The sequence below is a fragment of the Zonotrichia albicollis genome, chromosome 3 (genome assembly GCF_047830755.1).
Source record: "Zonotrichia albicollis isolate bZonAlb1 chromosome 3, bZonAlb1.hap1, whole genome shotgun sequence".
NCBI classification, from domain to species: Eukaryota; Metazoa; Chordata; class Aves; order Passeriformes; family Passerellidae; genus Zonotrichia; species Zonotrichia albicollis.
Genome location: NC_133821.1, coordinates 7,449,490 through 7,465,126, shown reverse-complemented (window position 1 = coordinate 7,465,126; position 15,637 = coordinate 7,449,490). Strand labels below are relative to the sequence as shown.

Here is a 15,637-nt window from a genome sequence, read left to right as displayed (position 1 = left end):
AGGGCTGAAGGGCTCCGCCGCTCCTGGGGAGCGCCCGCGCTCCGCTCCCCGCGGCTCCCGGGAAGGGCTCCCCGGCGGGCGGAGCGGCGCGCTGGAGGACACCTGGCGGACACAGCTTCGAAGTGCCGCTCTGGCACAGCCGCCGGCAGCCCGAGGGCCGCTCAGCCCCGGCTCCGGACCGGGAGCTGCGCCGCTGTCCTGCCTGCCCGCCCTCGGCAGCTCCCGGCTTCCTGGCCGCTTCTGAAGCCGCACCCGCTGAGCTGCGGCGGGGCAGGAGCCCCTTCTGGCTGCGGCAGGGGGGCTGCTGGCGGCCTGGAGCCAGGCCGCCTTGGCACTGCCCTATCGATCCCAGCAGCTGAGCTTGGCAGGGAACAGTGGAGTCCGAGAATTGCTGACCTGAGAGCCACCGTCAGCTAAAAGTCATCTGGACAGCTTTAAAATCTGGTTTAGCAGAACTTCAGTGTTGGCACAGGCAGATGTGCAGAACCACTTCTGCCAAGTTCTGATGTGTGCAGGCTGGGAAATCATCTTTTCTTCTCCCCTGGCACAGCTGAACACAAGCGCTGTCTATAAAGTGGATATCAAAAAGTATCTGCTGTGTCACAGAGTGTTTCAAGTTGACTAGTTCAAGGAGTGATTTCTAGAGATTCTGAGAATTTCATTAAAGTCGTTTTAATTAAGGCCAAGATATTTTTAAAACCATGAAAAATCTCAAGCTATCATGCAGTAAAACTGGTAGGGTGTGCTTGTAGCTTGGTTGTGAACTTTTCTTGAGAGGGCAGATGGATGTAAATTAAGATATATGGGGAAAATGAGAAGAACATCTGCCTTTTTCAGCTCTCTATGAGACATGTACAAGCAAGACAAAAATAAAACTGAGCCACTGAGCTTGTTTCAGCATATGGTAGGTGTAAGAAAATTTCTGGAAGTCCCTCTTCTCTCTCTTCAGTCCAGATGCACAGATCAATGGAGTATTTAACTACTTCTGTTGTTGATGGTTTATTTTTTTTTTCTTTGTAGTGTGCTGAAAACACATGTTAAAATGCAAACGAGTACAAACAGCCACCGTGAATACCCAGCAATGTGTTCCCAGGTGATTCCTTGAATCCATGGCTGTTATTTGGCCCCTTTATTTTGACATTTAACAGGAAATTATGTTAGGTGTTCATATTTTCCTGGGATTTTTAATCTTGACCAGTACACAGGCAAGGATTTCTCTGTCTGCCTTTCACTTACACATTAAGGATCATAAAATGTAAGAAAATGTAGCATGAGAAAGTCAGAAGGCTTAGCTAATTTGTGAAGCACTGTCTACATACAGTCCAGGGTTTTTACCACCCTTTGCTGAGAAGGACTGTTAAAAGAAATAGAAAAGCTCACTGGAGTGCTAATCTGCTTTGGTAAGGACATTGATTCCTTGTGGGGTACAGACAGCAGTAATCCCAGTTCTCAGTCTTCCTCAACTCTTCTGGTGTTCCTGTCTTGTTCTGAAATCCTGGTGAGCAAAAAGACAAGTGGCAAGGTGTGTGGAAAGACAAGTGGAAAGATGTTTAATACATTTTGCTATGAGCATTTTTAATACATTTGGTTTTAGTACCAAATTAATGGGCTTTTTACCTTCTTTTTTTTTTTCTACTATCTGAGCAGCAAGATCAATCTTGCAGAGGCTTGGGGGTTTTGGTTTACAAAATTGTTGGTTTTCTAACATTGTTTAGATACATTAAATTTAAGAAGATTGGTGAGAAACAGAGAGACAAAACCAATAACTCAGCAGTGTTTTGCAAAGGGTTACTCCAAGGCACGTTCTTCTGAATAATGATGAATTGCTTCCTGATTTGTGGTCAGTGACTTTTTTTGGTATAATTACTGTCAAGAAGGAAGCTGAACAACCAGAGTACATTTCTTAGACCTAGCATAGTGGAGCATTTTCTTCAAAATCCTTACACCTTTTTTGACCAAACCCACTTAATATATGTTACTGGAACTGATGATTCCTTTTTGTACAAGAAAGTGACCTGTGAGTATATGTCCCAGAGCCATTTCAGATTCTGTTTTGTATGCCACTGTATGCTCGTAAGAGAACTGAAGGTTGTCTTTTTTTTTTTTTTGGTGTTCTCCTTTTAGCTATCTGGGCGGGTATAGACCAAAGAATGGAGGGGGGTGGAGGGTGGTTTCATTTTGATCTGGAAGAGCAGTCATTCCAGTTCCTAACTTATTAGAAAAGCAAGCTCTGTAGCAGTGAAGTGATTGATAGATATTGCATATTTTTGTTTGCTGGAACTGGACTTTTAGGGGTTGCCTTTGATAGGGAAAAATAACTTCTGAAGATATTTGACAGTGTCTGTACATTTTGCTTACTGTTTCTTCTTGTAAATGTATTTCCAAAAAGCACATTTTTAAGATGGTTTTCATCATTAGCTTCCATATGTCTTAGGAAAATGCTAGTACCTAACAAAACTGTTCATATTGTAACCAACACGATTGTTCACTTATTCATTTCTAGTTTGCTGACCTGTCACAGAAAATTTGTTGCATTGTTTGCTTTATCTTGTTACACTAGGGGGACAGGGGAGAAGAGGGAAACTTCTCATTTTCCACTGGCAATGGACTGATCCTGTGCTGCTCTTCTTGCAGGTCACTGGAGTGATAAGCAAAGAGTACATCCCAAAAGGAACACGCTTTGGACCCCTGGTGGGAGAGATCTATACCAGTGATACAGTTCCCAAGAATGCAAACAGAAAATACTTTTGGCGGGTAAGTAGGAAAAAACAGCAGCTCGTTGTTGCAGTGAGCAGATCACTAAATGAGTATGGCTGAGAAGCTGGGTCACTTCCTGCTGTGTGATGCAGGGGACAGCCTCTGTATGTGGCCAGGCACAAACAGGGCCAGTGGGTGAATTAAGCTGAGCTAAAAGCCTGGCTGTCTTGGATGTAGGGACTGTGTGGGTGGAGAGAGCACTGCAGATGCACAGCCCTTCCTGGCTCATTCTTCCAAAATGTATCCGTGCTGATTCTGTAAAGAAATAGTTCTGCTGCTTGCTGTAAGGGCAAGTTATTTTGCATTTCTTCACAGTGGAAAGTCATTCTGATTTATGCAAGTATCACATCCTTGATTTTTCCCACCATGAAGAAGCTGTTAAAGTACTGCATAAACTTTCACTCTGGAATTATGAAACATTTTCTGACATTTCTTCCTGCTTCTTGTATAGAGCTGCTATAACACAGTGGTAGTAGTCTTCAGCATGTATCATTCAATTCATAAATCTTTCTAGGCCTCCTCAGAATTGTTGAAAAAGCAGCTCATGCAAAGGGAAAAGAGACAAACACCAGAGGTGGTGCCTAATTTGTACTCCATAGTATAAGCTGGAAGAAAGCAGCAGCCAATGTGTTTTGGTGTGGGCAGTGTGTGCTGTGGAATATGCCTCCAGTTTATCAGTTTACATAATCCTCATTTTCCTTACAGACACATTATTAATTGTTAGAGAACATTCCTTCAGCCCCATCTCATTCCATGGATTTGTTTTGCTGCCTTCTAGCCATGTAGGTTGTGTCTAAATCCGTGGATTTGGGACTGTGTCCAAGCCTCTGTGCTCAGGTGCCTGCCTGCCTTAGTAATATCCCAACCTCATATCCAGGTGAAACCCAGGGCATGCACCAGCATTCCCCACACCCCTTTCTTCCTACCTAATTGAATCATTTTGGTTTTCTCAGATCATCCTTGTACGATGTAATACAGCATTGCACAGGCAGTTATTTGCATGAGTGTTTTTACAGAGCGGGCAACTGTTTTCTCATTAACAAGGCCACAAAATGTTTCTTTTTGTTGAATTTTTTGGGAGCTTGTGTCCAGTGTAGGAAGAGACCAGGAGGCTGACACAGGGAAGAGGGGCTGATAGCCATCTTGCAGGACTTCATTCCTACATTGCACTGAGAAAGATGACATCATTCTAATGATGTGATTTTAAGCCTTAATGTGGAGGCATCCTCAGAAATAATATCCTAGGAGCCATCTAGGCATCATTAAATTCCCTGTTATAACCTCTTGATTCGTTCAAGGCAGACTGCTGCACCGAAAATTAATTCCTTCCTAGGGGTCTGACACAGCCTTGCATATGCAAAGGAAATTGTGGGAGATAACTTCCCACATGTTATTAGAGGCATCCTGGGCTCGCTGGCAGGGGCGGGCACATCTGCTGGGCGCCCGGGGCCGCTGCCCGCGCCAGGGGAGCGGGGCCGGCCGGGCCCGCGTCACTTCTGGGAAGCGCGCCGTGACTCAGCACATCTGGGCGCGCCTTCCCCAGAATAGGTGGGAGCTGGGGGTGCCTCTGCCGGGGAGCCGGGGCTGTGGCCCTGACGTGGGAGCGGCGGAGGGCTGGTTTGGGAAGTGGTGGCAGGCGTCAAGCGCCGGAGCCCCGCGTTCCTGGAAGTTTGCGAGCCGGGGTGAGCGGAGAAACGCGGAGGCTCCTCTTGATGCAGCACAACTCGCCCGGCTCCCTTCCATTTTCTCATAACAAACACACCGCAAAATCTCTCGCAAGCTGCTTTGATGAGGCCACATGTATTTCCCCCTTCTCAGTTTACAGGAAGTTACTCTTAAAGAAAGTGATTCTGGTGTTTACGGCCCGCGTTAAAGGGCCAGGCCGCCTCCCCTCTCTGCCCGCCGGGCTCCGGGGGCGCGAGAGGGTCCCGGCCGGCCCGAGAGGTGCGGAGACAGCGCTGGGGGCACAGGGGCAGGAACGCCCCGCGGAGGGTTTTCTCCCCGAGATAAGCTCTGTCTCCCCTTTGGAAAGGCATTTCCTGCTCAGCGAGGTGTGAGCTGCTCCCACTTCAAGGTCTGGCTTTTGCCTGGTCATCTGTTTTCAGAAAACCAGGAACCCCATTTCATCCAGCATGGAGCTAGCTCCCCTTAAGAGTAAGCAGTGTGTGTTTTTACAAGTGTGTTTCCTGGATTTCTCTGGAAATTTTTTTCTTGTTTTAAATAATTCTCTTATTATTTCAAGAAACAGTAGCTTTTGTCAGTGATGGGAACTTCTTTCCCCTGAAACCACTGAACAGTTTTCAGATTCATGTTTTCTTGCCCCTCTGTGGACAAGTCAGAGCATGTCCCTTGGTAGGAAAAGTGACATCTCATGGGCTAACCCCTTGTCAGGTCTTCCTTCGGTTATGGCAGGTGAATTTCATCTTTGCCTCACCCAGCCTTCCTACAAAAGGGTTACAGTTCAACTATGAGCAAGTGTTGCTTTAGGACTCGGGGGGGTGGAGAATGTTTGCATAGTTTAAACCTTTGGGTGGAGGTGGTAGGAAACTGCAAGTACAGAGGCCATAGAAAGAGGCGAGAAGAACTCTGACATAGCACAGCCAGTCAGTCTTATACACAGGTGACTCAAAGCATTAATGCAAGCATGCACTCAGACCTGCCCTCATCAGCATCACCCACTTGTTGATCAGAGCACCAGGAAAAGGGCTCTAAGGTAGACTGTTCACACAGAGAGAGTACTCTGCATTTCAGATTTTGGGTCTTGTTTTCCAAAGCTAGCTAAGATTAAATGGAAAAGGTGACTGTGGACTTTCCTTTAAATGCCTTCTTAACTCAGAGGATGTCATTGTTGGAAAGGCATGAACACAGCTTGAACTCTTACTTCATCTTAAAAAAAAAAAAAGGGAGCTTATCACTTTTCCTGTCTGGACTCTGTGCCTACATGTTGCATATTGTGCCTATATATATGTATATATATTCATAAACACTTCCTCTCTGTTCCAGATCTATTCAAGTGGTGAACTTCACCACTTCATTGATGGATTTAACGAGGACAAGAGCAACTGGATGCGTTATGTAAACCCTGGCTACTCTGTTCAGGAGCAGAACTTGGCTGCTTGTCAGAATGGAATGAACATCTACTTCTACACCATCAAGCCCATCCCTGCCAACCAAGAGCTGCTTGTGTGGTATTGCCGAGACTTTGCAGAGAGGCTGCACTATCCCCCCTCCAGAGAGCTGACAATGATGAACCTCAGTAAGTGGATTACAGTATAAATAAGGAATGCTAGTAATGTCTCTTCTGCCTATACAATCTAATAATAAGTTGTATAATTACACAGCTTCATCATCTGTTGTGTCACAGGAGGTAGCTTGGAGTGGAAAAGGGGAATTAAAAAACCCAACACAAGAGAATGAGTTCCCTGTGCCTGTTCAAATGGAAAGAGATTATAAAATCTGAGTAGTTGTTTGTTTACAATCTGAGTCTTATCTGGTGAAATTCTGGACAGACAACCTGACCTCTGTTTTCCTAACCATTGCTGTTGGCTCACTCTCGGACTGTGCAATTTCAGATCTCATGGTGTGTTGAGCAAAAGTCTGCTTTGGTAGCATGCACTAAAGGCTGTCCACTCATGCTCCCAAAGGGCTGCCCTCACTGTACCAGGAAGTGGCAACGTGCCATGACTCTGTCTAGGTGTCTGACAAAATACGTGTTTACTGCATCATGCACTTTGAGCCTTGCATCTACCCTTACTTATCTTGTGGGAGCAAACCTCCTGTGGTCTTCTCATCTGGTTACTTGTGTTTTAAGCTCAGTGTACTTTGTCCCCATTTCTTGACTTTTTATTGCAGCTTTCATTTTCTGTTAAAAAATAATAGCACTGGTAGCAGAGGGAAGAGGAGTTTCCAGGAGTTTGTGTTCCTCTGTGGTTTCTGATTATTTCCAGCCTTGGTGCTTTACTTCTCGTTTACTTCTCGTTTAATCATTGCCTGACACCTCACCCAGAGCCCCTTCTAGAGAAGAAAAGATTCTTGCTGACTTCTCAGTGGACTCTTAGGCTACTTCCCCTGTTGCTGCTCTTAAAACAGAGTATTCTTTTGTCCTTCTGCCAGTGATTACATTGAAACTTGAAGGAAACACTGCAAGCAGTTTTGTTGGGGTTTTGTTTTTTTTTGTTTTGTTTTGTTTTTTTTTATAAAAAGAACTATTTACAGTTATTTGGCAACAAGGAATGGGTTATAAAATAGCAGTGTTACTTGGGGATCATTAGAACTGTCATCCCATATTATAAAACTTGTATCACACATTCAGATTAATCAAAAGTACATCTATACTCTGTGGGTGTCACCCTTTCAACTAGCTTTTTGTCTTTCACTGCAAATTAATAGAAGAAAACTTGTCTCCTAATGACAGAGAGAAGAGAGAGAGGGAATTTTCTGTTCAGAAGCTGTCTCACTGATTCTGTCATCTTTGCACATATGTCATTTCACCACTCTCTGTGCAGTTTTATTTCCTGATATAATGAGCTGTTAGTTTTTCAGTGGGACCTGCAGGTGAGATGAGACAGCAGCATGTAGGGCTCTGGTGGATGAGGAGTTTGCTAAAATCTAGTCAGGCACATTTGCTCACTAGCTAGGAGGATACACAAACGCGGGTTCAGTTTCCTGCATCTGCTGGCACCTTGGGCTTCCTTGCAGAAGTAGCAGTTATTGTATTTGTAATGTGTTTCCTACTGTGTCTGGTTACTGTTAATCAGGTCAAAACTAGGAGTGACTGGACATGGCAGAATAACTGATTTCAGTAAAAGTAGTAGGCTCAGTATCAGGATTTAAAGAAATGGAAACCTGAGCCACAGTTTTGTATTTCAGCCTTAATATTTGCAGTATTTCCAGCTGCTGAGTTTGAAATAGACATTCTTCTCTTTTTTGAGATAATTACATTTAAACCATTTAGAAATTTTATGTTAGCTCGTTACACCTAAGGAACATAGCAGTTCAGAAAATGAGAAAAACTTTTCACTATTTTTTTTTTTCTCCCCTCATTCTTATGAGGAACACAATCAGGTCTAAAGCCTGCAGATGGGCCAAAAACCCTACAGGTACCATAAGGATTGAGGTTTTCTAAAGTTAGCCTTTTGAAAAGTGTGGAAGAAAAATCCAAAAGTCTCCCAAAGATCTTTATTTGCCAAAGTCCCTGTAGCAATGGTGCAAGCAGGGTTTTTCCAGCATTAGTACTGGAACCAGATGAATTTACTGTGAATGCCAGCACTGTTTAGCTTTCTTCTGCTCCTTTCTCCCAGGCCACTCGTTAAATCTAAAATTAGAGAGCATCGTGGTGCCTCTCCAGCCTCTCTCTGTCACAAAGGCTGGCCAAGGCACCCTGGCACTGCATTCATCCATGAGTGAAGTGCAGGGGTTGTCCCCAGTTCTCTGGCACCCTGTACCTGCTACAGATGTGGGGCTTTGGCCTAGCAAGACATCTGAACACAGCCTTGCTTGAGGGGACACCCTCCTTCCCCCCAACCTGCTAGGAAGTCAGGAAAGTCCTTTCCAGCCAAATGGATTGCTAATAATTTGGTGTTTAAAGTGGTATGGCCTCCCTCAGAAGAGCAGAGAGGTGCATCACCACCTCTCCCAGCCTGTGACTGCTGGTTTTGGCACCCTCTGAGGAGGAGGGAGGGAAAGTTGGGGTCTGGGTCCCAAGAGGCAAAGCTGAAGTCAAAGTCTCCTCCCATGGAAACACGCTGGTATGGGCAGGAGGCAGCCAGTGGCCGTGGTGTGTTGCACCCTGATCTCTCCCTCCCTTAGCTGTGTCTTGGGTGTGCAGAGCACACTGGTGCCCGTGGGAGGCTTTGGAAGAGTCTTGGCTGGCTGCCCAGCACAGGAGAGGCCACCTGGGACACACACCCACAGAGACCTTCCAGTCTTGCCAACTTAAAATATAGGCAGCTGCTTTAAGTGCCTCAAGGGTTTGGGGATCACAGCCTTAGAGTTCAGCACCTTAGCTCCTCTTTAAGCACCAGAGCAGGATGGGCCTCCGGGGAAAAATGTATCAGGGAATTTCTCTGGCTTTATTTCCTGTAATTAGTGGCTTCAAAAATGAGAGAACTACCACTTTAGAGCATAAATGTATTTACACACCCACATGTAACATCTACTTGCCTGTGTAACAGCAAACTTTCAAATTAAAGGTAACTTCCCCAGCATTAGCTCATTTGTGCCACAGAAGGAAAGCATCCAGATGCAAGACAGCAATTAGGCATGTACTTAGTTGTGGGTTTAACCCTGTCCTCTGTGTTTTCCTGAACTGGGGCCTTTGACCCAGTGTGCTTCAGACGCTGGAGCACACACCTACCTCCACAGCCATGATTAGCTCCCAGTGGAGCTACGTAACTTCAAATGGATGTTGAAGTGCCTGCTAGGAGTTGCACAATAGTGGTAGAGGCAAGACTCCACATTATCCCAGTGCTGGAAACTCAAATGGCATTCCCTTCCTGCCTGTTTTGAGGTCTCTAATGTTTTCTGTCAGGATTGGAGATGTCACCTTCAGATGGTGCCATTGTCCTGTAAATAGTTTTAAATATGGTGGCACCAGATTTCTGTATTCTGCTAAAAATAAATTTAAAGTAATTTGTTAAATGTGCCTAACCTCATTCAGCTGCACCTTCAGATCGTCTTTTAGTCTGTGATATTTTAGTTAGGAAACACTGAGGAAATTTGCTTTGGCGGTTCCAAATGGTTTAGAATTTCATTCTTACCTCAACATGGGAGGATTATTTTAGGATAGAGGGGTGGAGAGGGTAACAGTTAAAAAAAACCAAACCAAAACCAAACAACAAAAACCCAACAAAATCCAAACAATTGCATTGACTCAGGACATGACTATTTGATAATAATGTTCATATATTGCAATCATATGATGCAACTTCCTGCTGCTCATGTCATGTTTGTCTCCTCAGTCAAGTACAGGCAGGTGACATCTTTTGGTCAAGCTTTAGAAAAAAAAGTTCAAGCTGGGGGAAGATAATTTGCATATTTACAAAATATTTGGCAATCTTTTTGTTTCGTTAACAGGTTTAAGAAGACATTATTTAAAGTGTTTCCTGTTCTATGAAGATTAACTTTGTAATACTTTTTTCTTAAATGCGATTTATTCTTCTCTTCTTCCTGCTGGCCCTGACATGCTGGCCGTTAGCTCAGCCCTGTCACTCGCTTTCCCTTTTGTTTATGGGCAGTTTCACTTTCTGGTTTTGAAGCTTTTCTGTTTGGGTTGAGAGGAAACATCTGCACTTGCTTAAAAAAATGCCTCCTGGAATGTTCAAAAGGGCTCAGGAAAATGATTTTTAAATGATAGGAGAAGTTGTCTTCACAAAATCAGAATTTAAGGACTGAAGTTGTCTTAATATTGAGAATTATTTGAAGGCTCCCAGAAAGACCTTCTCTGAGCAAAAGGTTTTCAAAGGCATGTCACACTGCCGTGGACACATTTAGAAAACAGATGATCAAATTTTGTACTTCTGAATGTTGGTCTCTGTTCTCATTTTGAGTTGAAACACTCTTTGTTTTGCTCGCTTCACAACTTCGAGGTTCTCTTTCTACTAGCAAAAGAGGTGCTTAATTTAGATCGAAAATGTGAATCGGCATAATTAAGCTCTACCACTCGAAGTGTTCAGTACCATCTCACTCCTGAAATTACTGTTGCAATTACTGTCTGCCTACAACCGTTTTTCAAGTTTTTAGAAAAGAACAGATCATTGTTTTTATAAAATGTTTCTCAGGGTACAGCTCAGAGCACAGGAACCGAGAGCAAAGTCTAGAGCTCTGCAGCAGTCTGTAGCTGGAACACCCACACTGGGGTGACTTCAGGCAGCTCCTTCACCCAAATTTTATCAATACTTAAAAGTAACAGTTTTGTCCCTTTTCCTCTTGCACGCACTCATTAATGTCACATCTGAGCAAATAATCTGTTGACCTCAGTTAGAAGTGTCAGGATCCTCAAGAGGCAAGTCTGGGGTTTTTTTATTTCTTCCACACCCACCCCCCCCCCCCCCCGCGCCCTCTGATCAGTAACTTAAAAATGCAGCTGCACCATTCTTGTTTTGTTGTGAATCTCTTTTCTGTGTGTCCCTCTGACCACAGAAACTAGACAGATCTTGGAGGAGTATGTGCCTATATTTACTGTATATGTATATATATATGTGTGTGTGTGTGTATGGGGGTGGGAGGGAGAAATGCATTTCAAGAGTGAATGGGAGACATTCTGATTGGTAAAAACTTAAATCGAAGATCACAAGTTTAAAAAAATTCCATTTATAAGAAATATCTCTTTAACTTTGAAGTGTAGCTCCTTTAAGAGTAGCAAGAAGGGTTGTAAACCTCTCAATCAGTTTCAGCCCTGGTTTAAATCCACCTTCAGTATAAAACTTAAACCTCTCCTTGGCCCTGGACATTACCTTCTCTTATTTTACACAGTGCTGACACACTTGTTTATGTTTTGATCTCTCTGGTGTTCCCAAGTGTCCCTTGTGCTCAGGTAATAAGGGAAAAAGCCAAGAGGGGATTTATGGACCAAAGATAGCTTGCAAACTAAAGACAGCTATCACAGTTAGACTTGAAAAAATGTCTTTAAATATCATAACGTCTGTTTACACATGGAAATTAGTAGGAGGGACAGCTTTACTGGGAAAATTCAGAAGGGAAGAAAAGAGCAATTATCAAGAGAGAGCATGGGATTGTTGCACAAAGAAAGTTACGATCTCTGCATGAGCTTCCTTTCTGTCACTCCTGGGCTTGCTCCTGCACATAAGACACGTACACCCCCACCCTCATGTTTAACCTTATGACAGTGGGAGCTCTTTCTCCAGCTGAAGAAGCCCCAGTTTCTCTATCACATTTCCAGCACCACCAGCATTTCTCCTTCCTCTTCCCCTCCCCCTGAGTTTTTTTCTTTAAAAGAGAAAAGTGTCAATTTGAACTTCCTGCTTGACAGACCCCACTGAGAAACTGATATGGGCCTGATAAGGTATTTATTTATTTTTCCTGCTGCAAGGCTTCACAAGTCCTGCCTCCCCCCCCATCCAGTTTTCAATACTGCCTGGTCCTGATACTTCCTGATGCTGATAGTGTCACCAGGAATGTTTGCTCTGAAACACTGCTGTGGTGAAAGGCAGCTGATAAGAAGATACAGATAATATTACTCACAGTGCCATTGTGGAGCTTCTTGAACCTAGTAGGACCTCTGTGCTATGCCCCAAAATCTGGCTGACATTTAGAAAATGAGTTATCAGTCCACGAGTACAGACAAAATTACCAAGGAAAGTAGATGTTTTTTAAAGCCTGAAAACACAATACGTTATTATTTTATTTTTGATACAGCTCTGCATTAAACTTTGGACACTAAGAGAAGTAATTGGGAAGCTGTCGGTGTGCTTATGTGTGCATATGCTTGCTGTACAACACTTTTAAGTTTTGTTATACATATTTTAATTGAACTTAAATGTGTTCAATTGCCATTTCATTGGAGCTTGAAAATAGCCAAACTATTCAAAAATCTCAAACTAAATTTGCTTGTTACTAGTCTAATGCCATTTCAAAAAGGATGCTACTGTAAAGTGGGTTGCTGTAAGTAGGAGCATGTTTTGCAAGCAGCTGTTTTCTTGGATATGTTTAATAAATGGCTTTCTTTGCCTTATAGGGTAATGTTGCCAAATGATAGATTCCATCAGGGTAGTGAATAGTGAAGCAAAGAATCTGTGTTGAAAGCAGTGTGGTCACTGGTGGTTCTCACGTTCCACACTTGGTTCAGATGATTCTCCAAAAATCAGAAATAACTGTTTCTCACCTCAGATAGTGAAGTAAGAACAGTCAGTCACAGGAGCAGAAACATTTCTAAAGGACTGCAGTGTTCCTGAGTCATGTACCTAGTGGTGTTGGCTTGTACCTCCTGATGGAAAACCTTGCACTAACTAACTATGATTATGAAACCTTCTTATAGTTTCCCCCCCTATAATAAAATATCTTACAAGTAATCAAGATTGTGTAACAAAGATAAAGGCAAATTTGTTTTTCTACTGAAGTCGTCTTTCAGTGTGCTGTTAAGATTGTATTATGTCCATACAGCAAGGTCTTTGAATACAAATAAATAGAATATGTGCTGACCTGAGATGAATGTATGCTAGCTTCTATTTCCTTCTAAATACATATTTCTTTTCCCCCCCCCTTTTTTTTTTAAAGCACATTTCAACTTAAGCCGGAGCCAACCAGTCTTGCTTTCTTTTGCTTTGCTTCAGCATTTTTTTATAAAATACAGCTGTAAGCAGAGGAGTTTTGCATAGACTGAATGCCACAGAAATCTGCAGTAAATAGTCTGCTTTGTTGTAGATGTTCCTAAGCAGTATATTTAATGAGTAATGATCTGTTTACTGATGGAGAATACCTTCTCTTTGAAGAAGGCTTTCATCCTAGCCAGCCATGGTTTTTTTGGTACTGTAAGTAATTGAACTGGCTGGTGAAGTGACTGCTGCGGTTTGGCAAAACCCGATTTGTCATGCCTTGTTATTTTACTGAGGAACATTTCTGGGAGCTTGTGTTCTGCAAAGTCCTTCAGTTAAACCTGTATTGTGAACAAATGCTCATTACCACATTTATTAGAAATACTGCTTAAAGAGACATTCAATAGCAAAGTTAGGCAAATTTAAAGGGGAAGAAAGTTGAAATCACTTTGCAGAGTGGAGGCTGGTACTCTGCAAATGCATCATCATCCAGATCTCTATGTACTCGTTGGTATCCCTTAAATTAACAATACTTTTTATTAACACTTATTACCAGCAGGCATTTCCTCACACAGCCATTAGTTTTGTGGCAAGTTGAATGATTGTTCATGTCCGAGAGTAGCCCTTCCTTCCCACTAAATTTGTAGGGGTTAGATTCTGTTTTGAAAAGAGAAAATGCCAGTGACATATCTAAATAATTGTTATCTTGTCTTTGTATTTCAGCACAAACCCACGTTAATCCAAAGCAGCACAGCACTGATAAAGATGAGCTTTATCAGAAAAGCGTCCCAAAGAAGGAGCACAGTGTGAAAGAAATCCTGAAAATGGAATCCAATCCTCCTAAAGGAAAAGACTTCTTTCAGACCAACATTTCACCAGTTACTCCAGAAAAAGACTTGGATGATTTACATAAGAACTATAGCCCGGAGAGGTGTTTCTTCCCTCGAGTTGTCTACCCGATCCGACCTCACATTCCTGAAGACTATCTGAAAGCTTCCTTAGCATATGGCATGGACAGACCCAGCTACATTACTCACTCACCCATCCAAGCATCTACTACACCAAGTCCTTCCGGGAGGAGCAGCCCAGACCAAAGTTTAAAAAGTTCAAGCCCTCACAGTAGTCCAGGGGTCACAGTTTCACCTCTGGCACCAACTTCCCAAGAGCACAGAGAGCCATACCCTTACTTGAACGGATCATATGGCTCAGAAGGATTGGGGTCTTATCCTGGATATGCACCTCCTGGCCACCTCTCACCTGCCTTTCTACCGTCCTATAACCCCCATTACCCCAAATTCCTGTTACCTCCATTCAATATGAGCTGTAATAACCTGAGCGCTTTGAACAATATCAATGGCATCAACAATTTCAATCTCTTCCCAAGGATGTACCCTCTTTATGGCAACCTGCTCAGTGGAGGTAGCCTTTCCCACCACATGCTCAACCCCACCACGCTCCCCAGCTCATTGCCCAGTGAAGGAGGCCGTCGACTGCTGCAGCCTGATCATCCAAGAGACTTCCTCATACCAGCACCCAACAGTGCCTTCTCTATCACGGGCGCTGCTGCCAGCATGAAGGACAAGCCATGCAGCCCTACCAGTGGGTCCCCCACCGCTGGTACAGCAGCCAGTTCAGAACACATAATGCAACCTAAACCTACCTCAGTGGTGTTGGCTGCCACCGGCGGTGAAGAAGCCATGAATCTCATTAAAAGTAAGAGGAATGTGACCGGTTACAAAACCCTCCCATACCCACTGAAAAAGCAGAATGGGAAGATCAAGTACGAATGCAATGTTTGCTCCAAGACCTTTGGCCAGCTCTCCAATCTGAAGGTAGGCAGTGGAGAATAAGACAGGAGCCTTCTTTGAAGGCTCAGGTTTCTCCCTGTAGGTTTTCGAGGAAAAGCAGGGTCAGGCCTCCCTTGCTTTGTTAGGCTGTTTATGTGTCTGGGCTTAATACAGTATTCCCCAGCAAGAGAACGTGGCTGTGTGCTTTAATACTGACGCCACCTAATTACCTAGATAACATTGTATTTTGGCAATGGGACTCTTCCGCTGACTTTAGGAAACATCTGAAAGCACTTTTGTTGTAGTACTGGAAACTGCAAATTGTTAATTGCTTTGTGTCTCCCTAGGTGCACCTCCGAGTACATAGTGGAGAGAGACCATTTAAATGCCAGACTTGCAATAAGGGCTTCACGCAGCTGGCTCACCTCCAGAAGCACTATCTGGTACATACAGGAGAAAAACCCCACGAGTGTCAGGTATGTAACACAGAGAGAGAGGTGACTCCTTTTCAGGCCAAAGGGATGGCAGGGCTTTGCACACCCCCTACAGTGGGCAGGGAGGGCTGAGGGACAAACCCTTGGCTGCTCAGGGCTAGAATCTGCACCACAGCCGGGCCCAGCCCTCGTGCAGCAGCGTCTGTGAGACAGCACGATTGCCTGCAGCCTGCTAGGGCAACACCTGCCTGATAAAGTTTTGCCATCAGCCACACTCAAAATGACATTCAGCAATATTTAAATAAAAAAGGTGGGGATTTTTTTTCCCTTTGTGAGAAAGTGTGAAGATATAGAAAGTTGCTGCTTCATCCTGCCATCTTCTCCTAGG

At 43.8% G+C, this 15,637-nt stretch overlaps 2 protein-coding genes across 5 annotated transcripts in view; one reads left to right on the top strand and one right to left on the bottom strand.

Moving 5' to 3' along the window:
- ATG5 (autophagy related 5) overlaps positions 1-15,637 on the bottom strand; it is a 120,352-nt gene that overhangs the window by 3,355 nt on the left and 101,360 nt on the right. The window lies entirely within an intron of this gene.
- The window catches only part of PRDM1 (PR/SET domain 1), a 62,363-nt gene that overhangs the window by 43,531 nt on the left and 3,195 nt on the right, over positions 1-15,637 (top strand). For all 4 annotated transcript variants that reach the window (XM_074536545.1, XM_005493005.4, XM_014271269.3 and 1 more), the window contains 4 exons: positions 2,635-2,754; positions 5,761-6,013; positions 13,752-14,860; positions 15,163-15,291. In XM_074536545.1, coding sequence (XP_074392646.1) covers positions 2,635-2,754; positions 5,761-6,013; positions 13,752-14,860; positions 15,163-15,291 — 1,611 coding nt within the window. The remainder of the gene's footprint in view (positions 1-2,634; positions 2,755-5,760; positions 6,014-13,751; positions 14,861-15,162; positions 15,292-15,637) is intronic.